Below are 11,792 nucleotides of genomic sequence, written 5' to 3'. Positions count from 1 at the left end.
TATTGTTCCGTCGTCATGTTGTATTCACACGTCCATTTAGACGTGTGACAACAACAACGACGCAACAATAGGACGCCTAGTTATCGCTTTGTGTGGGGAGGGCTAGTGTTACTTTCGGTCAAAATCTCGAGGCACACCTGGACAAATCAAAGGCACAGTAAAGTGCCGCGGTACATAGGTTGAGAAACACTGCCCTAGGGTAGGTACCCTCACATGTTCTCCCCGTGTCCCCTAGGGTAGGTACCCTCACATGTTCTCCTTGTGTCCCCTAGGGCAGTGTTTCTCAACCTATGTACCGCGGCACCTTACTGTGCCGTTTGATCTGTCCAGGTGTGCCGCCTGATTTGTCAGAAAGTAACACTAAGTTAGTGTTACTTTCTGTCAAAATCAGGCACACTAACCCTCCCCCGAAAGCAATATTATAGCCACTGGGCTGCAGGCTTCCTATTGTTGCGTTGTCACACGTCTAACCATTAGACGTGTGATAACAACAACACGGAACAATAGACTAACGACCCTCGGCCATTGAAATGTTAATGCTTAGATGCATGCAGAAGACGCTACATTTCGCTCCCTCCAGAAAGACTGGAGCGCGCAGAGCGCATTTGCACGTAGACAGCAGACACATACATGTCCCGACCCAAACATTGAGGAGCTAAAGTAAACGTGAGGTTGTTGTGATTAAACATAATGTGCCACGAAAAATAGCTGTCCAAAATAGCTGTCCATAGATGTCCAAACATGATCGCCTCGTTCGGCCAACAAAATATATCTTCCTCCCTCCACAGAAGCGCAGTGATGCCTGATTTATTCTTCGCCGTACACGTGTTATGCTTGCATGCTGAAAATGGCTGATCGACAAGCTCACAACGCGTTGTGGACACAACGCGTTGTGAGCTTGTCGATCAGCTATTTTTAACACGTGGAAATATGCAGGCTGTGAGAACTGAGACCCTTCACAATAAAAGCATGCAGCTTTCACAAGATGGCCCATAATAAAGACAAGGAAAAGGATTAAGAATTAGGTGGCATTTCACATTGCATATGAGCTATTTTTCTCTCTAAAATGTATTTCAAAAAAATATATATAATTAAGGAATTCATTTGGATAATGGTAATGGAGATATTGTAAAAGTTGTCACTTTATTAATCCCAACACTGTATGTATGGATACAGTATGTATATAGATAGGCCTAGGTGTCCCCGGAGATTTTTAGGCTATGAAAAGTGTGCCCTGGAGCAAAAAAGGTTGGGAAACACTGCCCTAGGGTAGGTACCCTCACAGAAAACATGCAGTAATCCTGGTCTAAACTACCTCCCCCTGGCCAGCCGGGGCGCCTGATGGAGGGGAAAGGAACTGGTTGGAATAACGTGTTCCTTCCACGTGCTACGTCCAACCAGGGGAAACTCCCCCCTGTCAAGGTGTAAAGGAGCAACTTGGACACTCAGGCATGAAGGAAGCATGAGTTCAAGTCCGTTGCTCTCCCCAGGTTGGCGGAGGGTGTGTAGAGCCCAGGATCACATTAGATAATTGACACATGGGTGAAAAATGGGTTGCAAAATCGTGGGATAAAAAATATATAAAAAAGAATGCTGCGTTCACATTGGCAGATGCAAAAAATAAAAAGATTAAATGAAGATACAAAGCTACACGGTGCATTTGTATCTTTGCAGCTGAAGTTCATACCGGTCAACGTGATGGAAAATCGGGGGCCGATCACATATATTGCTTGACCCCGTCTTATCGCTGCTTGCAGCTATATTTTCTTCTTCATCTTCTTCTTCTCCTTTAGCCAAAAATAGCAGTTCTGGCTGAACCGGTCGGTTTTCGCGGAACTTGGCATTATGGTATAGAGGGCTATGCCAAACGGTGAAGACATGAAGCCCACGACCATTGGCCAAAGGGTGGCGCTATAGCACTCAATTGACCTTTCATTACCTTCTTAAACACGTTTCTACACTGACTGGCTTAACCGTAGTCGATTTTTGCAAAACTTTGCAATATGGTAGAGGGCTATGCTACTTTCAACAGTGAGGCCCACAACCATTGGCCAAATGGTGGCGCTATAGCACTCAAGTGAAATATATATATAAAAAAGGAATACCTCATGAACCTGACAGTCAGCGTTTCCACCATGTAGGTTCCGCCTCGCGTAGATCATACACGCCCATTTAATCTAATGTGATGATGTTTATTGTCGCTATCGGGAAACGTTACTAACATGTTTCAAATGGACAGATCTACAAGATAACAGCGTGTCTGTTGCACACTGCATTACAACTTGTAGATCAGCTTATTCTGGCAAGCAAGCCCCTGTCCGATGGATCCACGGGTTAATAAAGTAGCAATCTGTAGGATATCCTTTTCTCACGTATAATGAGAAAGTTAATTTTTTCATTTAAGTTCAAGACTAAAGGCTAATAAAACTTTGCAAGACTATTATAAAAGCCATTTTTATTGAACAATTGCTCACTCACTCACCTTTGCAGATGTAGTGTAGCAAGGATGGGCTGAAGACTATGCACGTGCCTGAAATAATATTATGAGATATAGTCGGTTTTCGTGAAACTTGGCAATGTAGACAGGTATGTGAAACCGTGAGAACGCAAAGCCCACGGCCATTGGCCAAAGGGTGACGCTATAGCACTCAATCGAAAATGCAAACTTTGAACAGGTATAGCTCCGTTTGACCGTCAACAATAAAACTTGGATAGACATGCGTCTCCTCATGTCGAACAACTTTCGTGTTCTGCCTTTTGACCTCTGACCCTGGCTAGCATTAGATGGCAAACCGGAAGTCATTTTAGTGGACGGGAGCAGGACGGTAAACGGAACAGGACGGATGTTAAAATATTAATTATTTTTACCGTGCCGTCCAGCAGGTTTTGCTGTTTGCCATCTACCGCTTGCCTGATTCCATGTGAATGGTGAATGCATTAGATCACCCATTATTTTGAATTATACATACACATGTCAGCGCTCCAGGTCAAACCATGCAGTTGTTTTTCACGAAATGTGGCAAAATGTCACCCTACTTAGAGACAAAGACCACAACCATTGGCCAAAGGGTGGCGCTATAGCACTCAATTGAAAAACAGTCATAGCTCATGTGAACTGCCAGCTCATGAACCGGCAGTAATAATTACTAGGTAATTACTGTCTATTACATAGGTACTAATTCAGACTCCCTGAGTTCACTGATGTTGGATTCCAGTTATCAGTGGTGGAAAAAGTTGCCTACGCATACTCATTTATTCAAAATGAAAAATTGCAAAGTACCTTTTCCTAATAATATCAATGAATCATGGATTTAAATTGTCAAATGTGCAAAAAGCTGATCTACAAGCTCAAAGCGTGTCACACCGCAACACGAGGTTGTAGATATTTTAAGATCCGAAGGCAGTTTAAAAAATATCTATCTATCTATCTATCTATCTATCTATCTATCTATCTATCTATCTATCTATCTATCTATCTATCTATCTATCTATCTATCTATCTATCTATCTATCTATCTATCTGTGACAGTTACACACCTCCACCACCAGAGGGCGAAAGGCATTAAGGCAACAGTGCCTGGATTATTTTGTTGCGCATGCGTGGAAAACCTTTGACCCTGAAGTGCTTGTTTGCATCACGTGATGCCATCACGTCACGTGACTGCGTCTAGTTTTCCATTATGGCGATGGCCGCTGTTGAACGAGTCAAACATGCTGTCGTGTCTCTCGGGAATTGTTGAGGTTTGTGCCTTTTTTAGACATTCTATATTACAGTAGGAACAGAAAGCTTGGTGGAAATGTCTCCTAAAGGAGGTGAAAAGCGTCAAATGGAGTCTGTACGGCTGAAGATAAATGAACAGCTAGCATCGGTGGGAGAGGAGATATTGTTTGTTGTGGACAAACAGCAGCGTGGCGCTGCTGATGTTTGTAGTGTGGAGCTTAGCGTCAGAGTGTTTGTGTTGGAGCGCCTCAGCGAGGTGGGAGAGTTCATGGTCAACCTCTTCCAGAGAGAGATGGAGACACTACAAACTCTGCTGGAGACACGAAACAAACTGCTGGACATTGATTTTGATATGGACATCGATCTACACACTGCAGGTTAGTAGATTCTGAACAACACCAGCTTAGCTACAAGTATCATTAAGCTAGCTGAACGGAACTAGGGGAGAGCGGGGTCAGTCGGTGCGGTAGGACGGTTTCACCTCGGACTGGATACCATGCAACACTTTTCGTTGCGTATTTCCGGCGACGTCATTCGATTCCATAGCGCGCGAAAGCCTTGCAGAGAAAATTTTATCCATTTCCTTGGAAGATTGGCGGAGATACGGAACCTTTTGTGTTTTTGCACGCTGTAAGTACAAAATCGCCTATTTGAGTGTTTAATGTTTGTACGGATGTATTTATTAGCTGACGATTGTTAATGGATTTCATCTGTTAGGCTAATCTGTATACTAACCCCAGGCGAAGATTCCATTGAAAAATATGCAATAGCCTTTGAGCTAGCTAGCTAAACATATCAACAGTCGCCAGAGGGACAGCCGGCGCATCCATGCGCCTTTACGCTGCTTACGCATAGCATAGCATTAGCAGCCCATAGCATTGCCTATGTTAGTGGTTCCCAAACTTTAGCAGTGATTTCATATGCCAGAGAGGATTTCTTTTTAGCGGCTCTAGCAGTGAGTCTCGGCCCGTTTCGTTTCGGGGACCCCCAGTTTAACATGCGTTGGTCTGCGGACCCCCATTTAGTCTACGGACCCCCACCACTGGCCTATGTAGGCTATAGGCACAATTTCGTTGTAGGCTACTGGTTACAATGACAATAAAGATCTATCTATATGTAGCCTATATATATATTTATATATCATATATGTATATAGGCCAGTGGTTCCCAAAGTGGGGTCCAGGGAACCCCAGGGGTCCTTGAGGGAGTTCCAGGGGGTCCCCAGCTAAATGATGGTTGGGAACCAAATGAACCCTTATGGATCTGTAACTCAGAGAGTGCACAAATGGACTCTCAGAATTAAATTGATTTTAAAATATAAATTGGGGTCTCAAAGATAGAAATACCACTAGGTGGGGGTCCGTGGACTGGTGCATGTCAGGCTGGGGGTCCTTGGGGTTGAATGGGTTGGGAGTTGAGAGGCTGCTAGAGCTGTTAAAATAAATCATCTTTTATGGGGGTCCCTGGCATATCTTTTCAAATGGGGGTCCGCGGGCTCATTTGTGTCAATTTGGGGGTCCTTGACAGGGAAACATTTGGGAACCACTGATATAGGCCTATATAGCCTATAATGAAAATATAGATATAGACAGTGTTGCCATTTCTTCCATGCAGATGCCCAGAATTAGAGTGAGGAAGACCTCAAGAGGTCTCTACCCCCCAGAGGCCTTCCCCCTAGCCTACCAGGCCGTCTTAGACGGCGAGTCTGTCCGTGGGGCAGCTAAGCTCCATGGGGTGTCAGAGACAACTCTGAGGCGCTATAAACAGAGGAAGGCCCTGGACCCTGACGCCCCACTACCTGGCTACAACAATCCCCATAATAGGGTCTTGAGTGCAGCCCAGGAAGCTGTCCTCACAGATTACCTCCTCAAGGCATCCAGTATTTATTATGGCCTCAGCCCTAGGGAGGTAAGATCAAATGATGAGGCATATAAGTGCTGGTTATGATGCATTAGACCTATAATAATAATAATAATAATAACTTTATTTATATAGCACTTTTCTGGACAAAGTCACAAAGTGCTGCACAACAAAAGAAAGCATATTCATATACAATATAAAAACAACAACAATGCAATAGATAAAAATAAAAATACCGACAGAATTCAGTGAACAAACATTCAACGGGGCTAGGGGGGGAATGCTTTTCTATAGCCTAAGCTCAGTGAAACAGCACAACACCAAGCTATGTGCTGTTCCACTGAGTCTACAATGCATCACAACCAGCACTTATAAATTAGCCTACATGGGCTAGGAACCATTGGTTATTAAAGTAGGGTCGGGGGACCCCCAGGGGCCCCCAGAGGGAGTTCCTGGGGGGGGGGGGGGGCTCAGCTAAATGATGGATATTAGTTATCAAATGGACCCTTATGTAACTATAATTCCCAGAGATAGAAATGCCATTATATGAGGACCTAATGCATAAACTGGTGCTCCTTGAAATTAATATGGCAGACTGCTATAGCTGTAAAAATGGTTTTTATTTCAGTTTTGACAACTTATATGAATGCATTTTTTTCTGTTCAGCTGGTTACAAAAATGTTAGACAAAGTAAAAATAATTTAAATATAAATATAAATCAAGATGCATAACATTTATTACTGACATGGACAATGAAACTACTTTTAATAATTCATCGTTTATGTCATCAGGTCCGTAGGCTTGCTTTTCAGCTGGCCAGGGAGCATGACTGCCAATTTCCAGAACCCTGGGCTGCCAGAGAGATGGCTGGGAAGGGCTGGCTGACAAGCTTCCTGGAGCGAAACCCTGTGCTGTCACTTCGCCGTCCTCAGGCCACCAGCCTTTCCAGAGCGACCAGCTTTAACCCAGTCAATGTGGACAAGTTCTTCCAGAACCTGTCCCAAGTTATCACACGTCACCGCTTTCAAGCGAAAGACATCTGGAACATGGACGAGACCAGCACCGTTACTGTCCAAGTTCCAGACAAAGTCATCGCCTGCCGAGGCAGAAAGCAGGTTGGCGCCATGACGTCCGCAGAGAGGGGGACCTTGGTCACGATGGCGTTCGCCGTCAGTGCACAAGGAAACAGGTTGGTGAGATGTGAAAATACTTTTCACTGTGCTGTACTTGTACTGTACATTGACAATAAATTAAATCTCATCTCAATCTCATCTCAACAGCATTCCACCACAGTTCATCTTCCCCAGGAAGAACTTTAAGGACCACTTTGTGCGGGATGGGCCCCCAGGCTGCATTGGAACAGCCAGTGGTTCTGGATGGATGCAAGAGAAAGACTTTTTAGTTTTCTTAAAGCACTTTGTGCGTCACAGCAGAGCTACACAGGAAGCTAAAGTCCTTCTGCTGCTTGACAACCATGTGTCTCACCTCTCCCTGGAAGGCATCGATTACTGCAGGTAACCGCCGTAGCCTGAAAACCCACCTTTTCAGACTCCATCATGGCCCATAGCACTTACCCTAACCCCTTAGATAGCATTTATGTTGGCTTAGATAGCATTTGATACAGACTTATAGCATGTTATGTAGACAGCACTATAATTGTATTGTATTTAGTCATAGCACGCTATAGTACATATGTATAGCATAGTAGTAAATATGTATAGTTTATATGTATAGTGTATGTATAGTTTCATTATATAGATATTCCACTGTTACTTTCTTAGCTTACGCATGTTTCATGATAAATACTTTTATGTGATGTATTCCCATGCTTTTGTTCTTGCTTAAATGTAAGTCGCTCTGGATTAAGAGTGTCTGCTAAATGCCTACATTGTAAATTGTAAATTGCAGGGAAAATGGAGTTGTGCTGCTGTCCTTCCCTCCCCACTGCTCCCACAAGCTCCAGCCTCTGGACCGCAGTGTGTACGGCCCGCTGAAGAGATACATCAATTCGGCGATGGACCAGTGGATGATGCAAAACCCTGGGAAAACGGTGTGCATCTACGATTTACCAGGTGTGTTGCTTTGATCAATGTCTGACTCCAACTGAACTAAAATACTGTGACATCATCATAATATGATATCAAAAGATTATCAGGTCAGGCCAGCTAGACCTTTTTAGACACATGTCAATAATGAAATGCAATCAAATTACCAGCATACATTTTTAACCCTTTATAGCCAAACTTTCTTATCTAAATCATGAAATTGCTCAAACATAAAACACTTACCAATTGGCTCCTACACCATGTATGCACTAGGCTAAATGTGTTCTCTTTTTCTGCTTGTTGTTCCAGGGATCGTAAGAACAGCGCTTCCATCCGCTGCAACACCATCCAACATCACAGCTGGCTTCCGCTGCACTGGCATTTGGCCAGTCAACAAACACATTTTTGGTGAGAGAGATTTCGCGCCCTCTTACGTCACAGACAGACCAGCACCACCTGCCAGTCCTGCCTTCTCCACACCTGAGGCCACCCCTCCAGTCACAGACAGACCAGCACCACCCACCTTAGAGTCTGCACCTGCCAGTCCTGCCTTCTCCACACCTGAGGCCACCCCTCCAGTCACAGACAGACCAGCACCACCCGCCTTAGAAGAGTCTGCACCTGCCACTCCTGCCTTCTCCACACCTGAGGCCACCCCTCCAGTCCACGCTGAGGGTCACATTTCCACCCATTCTCTGGCTAGAATTCAGGCTCAACTGCTGGCTGCCAGCACTCAGCTCCAAGTTTCAACTCAGCACCCCACTCCACTCACACAGCAGGCCACTGTAGAACTTGCAGCTACACTGATGGCCCTCTCATCTCAGCTGCTAGCTCTGAATCAAGCCCCTCAGGTCCCCACTGCCACACACACACACACACACACACAGGTTGTCACCAGTCCGGTCTGTTCTGTTCAAGTTGTCGCCACACAGGTCCACGCTGGACTGGTGTCCTCTGAACCTGGGCTGGTCACTCCAGTGACCAGCCCAGGTTCAGAGGACACCAGTTTCAGCCCAGAGCTGATGCGGCCTCTACCAAAGGCTGGACCCAGGAAGCAGCAGAGGGGGGGGGGGAGAAAGAGGACCACCGCCATCCTCACAGACACCCCTGTGAAAGCAGCATTGGAAGAGGAGAAAAGGGTCTCGATGGCAAAGAAGAAAAAGCTGTTTCCTTCCAAGGCTCCTAAAAGATCTGCTGGCCAGGCTGCTGTGTCTTCTAAGCAGGCTCCTACAACATCTGCTGGCCAGGCTGCTGTGTCTTCTAAGAAGGCTCCTACAAGGTCTGCTGGCAAAAAGGCCAAGTCTAAGACCAACAACACGCCTGTGGTGCCTGCCATTGATGATGATACAACGGAGTGCATTGTGTGTGGGGAAACTGACTTCAATAGTAGGCCAGGGCTTTGGATAACGTGCAACGTCTGTGGCGTCTGGGCACACGAGGAGTGCACAGATACAGAGCAGACTTATGTCTGCCACGTCTGTGAGGACTTCGATTGAGCTGCTATGCACGGCCCCACACACACACACACACACACACACACACACACACACACACACACTAATCTGTTTCTCCCCTGTGTTTTTGTTTCATAGGCTATTTGAATATTTGTTCTTTCAATCAGTCTAATCAATCAGTCTTATTTCAATCAATCTATGGGGCTTGGTGTAGGGTTGTAGCCTATTTGCAGTTGCACTTTTTATATGAAACGTTTACAGTGTTTGTTTACAATGTGTATTTATTGTGTAGCCTGTAGGCCTAATGTTCCCTAGGCTAGCCTACTGTTGTGGTATTTATAGGCCAATGCAAAGTGTTATAGCCTATTGGGATATATCCTTTTAATAGGCCTGATATTTGTTCTTTCAATCAGTCTAATCAATCAGTCTTATTTCAATCAATCTATGGGGCTTGGTGTAGGGTTGTAGCCTATTTGTGTTTGATTTTGTGTTGCAGTTAATAGTCTTGCAATAGTCTGCAAGATTTTGAGGTTTACATTTTAAATGGCATTTAATGTTTGCAGTTGCACTTTTATATGAAACGTTTACAGTGTTTGTTTACAATGTGTATTGTGTAGCCTATAGGCCTAATGTTTCCTAGGCTAGCCTACTGTTGTGGTTTTTATAGGCCAATGCAAAGTGTTATCGCCTATTAGGATTTTTTTTTTAATAGGCCTGATTTTACCCTGAGTGTAGCCTACAAATGGAAATTTGTAGGCTAGTTACAGACCCATAAGGGTCCAAACCAGGGTCTATGGACCCTCATTTAATGACATTTCTACTTCCAGGACCCCCAATTTATATTGTAAAAGTAATGCTGATTTAACTGAGTGTAGCCTACAAATGGAACCAAATGTGTAACGGGTCCATTTTGTTCCATTTGTAGGCTACACTCTAGTTACAGACCCATAAGGGTCCAAACCAGGGTCTATAGACCCTCATTTAATGACATTTCTACCTTCAGGACCCCCAATTTATATTGTAAATAATGCTGATTTAACTGATTGTAGCCTACAAATGGAACCAAATGTGTAACGGGTCCATTTTGTTCCATTTGTAGGCTACACTCTAGTTACAGACCCATAAGGGTCCAAACCAGGGTCTATGGACCCTCATTTAATGACATTTCTACCTTCAGGACCCCCAATTTATATTGTAAAAGTAGCCTAATGCTGATTTAACTGAGTGTAGCCTACAAATGGAACCAAATGTGTAACGGGTCCATTTTGTTCCATTTGTAGGCTACACTCTAGTTACAGACCCATAAGGGTCCAAACCAGGGTCTATAGACCCTCATTTAATGACATTTCTACCTCCAATTTAGATTGTAAAATGAATGTTGATTTAACTGAGTGTAGCCTGCACATGGAACCAAATGGACCGTTACACATTTGGTTCCATTTACACTCCGGGTTACAGACCCAAATGGGTTTCAAACCCCCTTGAATGCACTTGTGAACACTCCTTTTAAAGCACTTTGAATAATGCACTAGGCTATTAAATGTTTGCAGTTGCACCATTTAGCCTGTTGTTCAGTAGCATTTTGTTATGGTGTTCTAAACAGCTGACCGAAGGGAATAAAATGAAGTGAACATGTTCATTCTATTTCATTAATTCTATCTATAGCCTAAGCATATTGTTGGTAGGAGAATTAGGATCAGAAGTCACTCTTAATCTATTCTAAATGGTCTAGCTAGCCTAATTGTTCATTTAGACTAGCTATTCTGACATGTTTTAATTTGCTTTGCTGGGGGGAACCCTATAGCCCCCAATGGCCCTTGTGGTCCCCGGACCACATGTTGAGAGCCACTGACATAGTTGAGAACCACTGACATAGGCTGCAGCTGACATTTAGACTAATCAACCAATTTAGATCCAGCCTGTTTTGGACATGGAATGGACATGATGTGAAACCCTACTCAAAAGGTAAGGATTAGGAATAGTTTTAGAAATTTGTTTGACAATCAGAAGTGGACATTTTGTAGAAGGATTGTATTGAAGCATAACTGAGCGTTAGATGCCAGAAACATGACTTAATAGCTTTATTTAGGACGATTTATGTGAGGGCGCCCATCGTACCGCTCCTACGCAGCTTTTGTCCTGCCAATAGCGCTGTGCGGAAGTCAGCGCGAGATCACTTTGCGTGACGATAGCGTCCGACTCGTTTCACCAAAATAAAAAAACACTCAGGCTAATGGGAGAGGACAAGTGTATCTTGTTCAAAAAAAAGTTTGGTTACGTGAAATGAATTAATCTCTGTGCAGGGAGGGAATTTGTAAAATGCGCGCCGCCTGTCCCCGCTCTCCCCTACATGTCCCAGTAGTTGCACTAGCCCTAGAATGTCTGTGATCATACATAAATTACATATATTCCTGTATACACAGCCATAGATCGGATGCCTCCGCTCCCAGTGAGCAAGGAGACATGGGCAGCATAAATGTGCTCCGCGCTCAGGACGTATTACATTCTAAAAGTGTAGGTTACATTAATGAAAAACTCATTGGTGAAATAATGTCTGCATCGGTGCCAAAAATGACGGATACATTGGTGAGACCGATGTCAGGCTCTACTCACAACGCCTTGCTCTGTGAGGCGTTGTGAAGAGACTCGAGACATCTTTTAAACGATGGTTATCATGACAAAACGAATAGGAGAATAAATGTCATCTTTGAG

General features: G+C 44.2%; 1 protein-coding gene across 1 annotated transcript in view; it reads left to right on the top strand.

Moving 5' to 3' along the window:
* Positions 1–3,776: 3,776 nt before the first annotated feature.
* LOC310877018 (uncharacterized protein) overlaps positions 3,777–11,792 on the top strand; it is a gene marked incomplete at its 3' end in the record, with an annotated part of 14,514 nt that continues 6,498 nt past the window's right edge. The window contains exon 1 of the mRNA XM_083790664.1: positions 3,777–4,098. Coding sequence (XP_083646790.1) covers positions 3,798–4,098 — 301 coding nt within the window. The 5' untranslated portion in view covers positions 3,777–3,797. The remainder of the gene's footprint in view (positions 4,099–11,792) is intronic.

Source organism: Protomyctophum parallelum (genome assembly GCF_964188405.1).
Source record: "Protomyctophum parallelum genome assembly, chromosome: 19".
Taxonomy (NCBI): Eukaryota; Metazoa; Chordata; class Actinopteri; order Myctophiformes; family Myctophidae; genus Protomyctophum; species Protomyctophum parallelum.
This window is presented reverse-complemented; position numbering and strand designations above follow the sequence as displayed.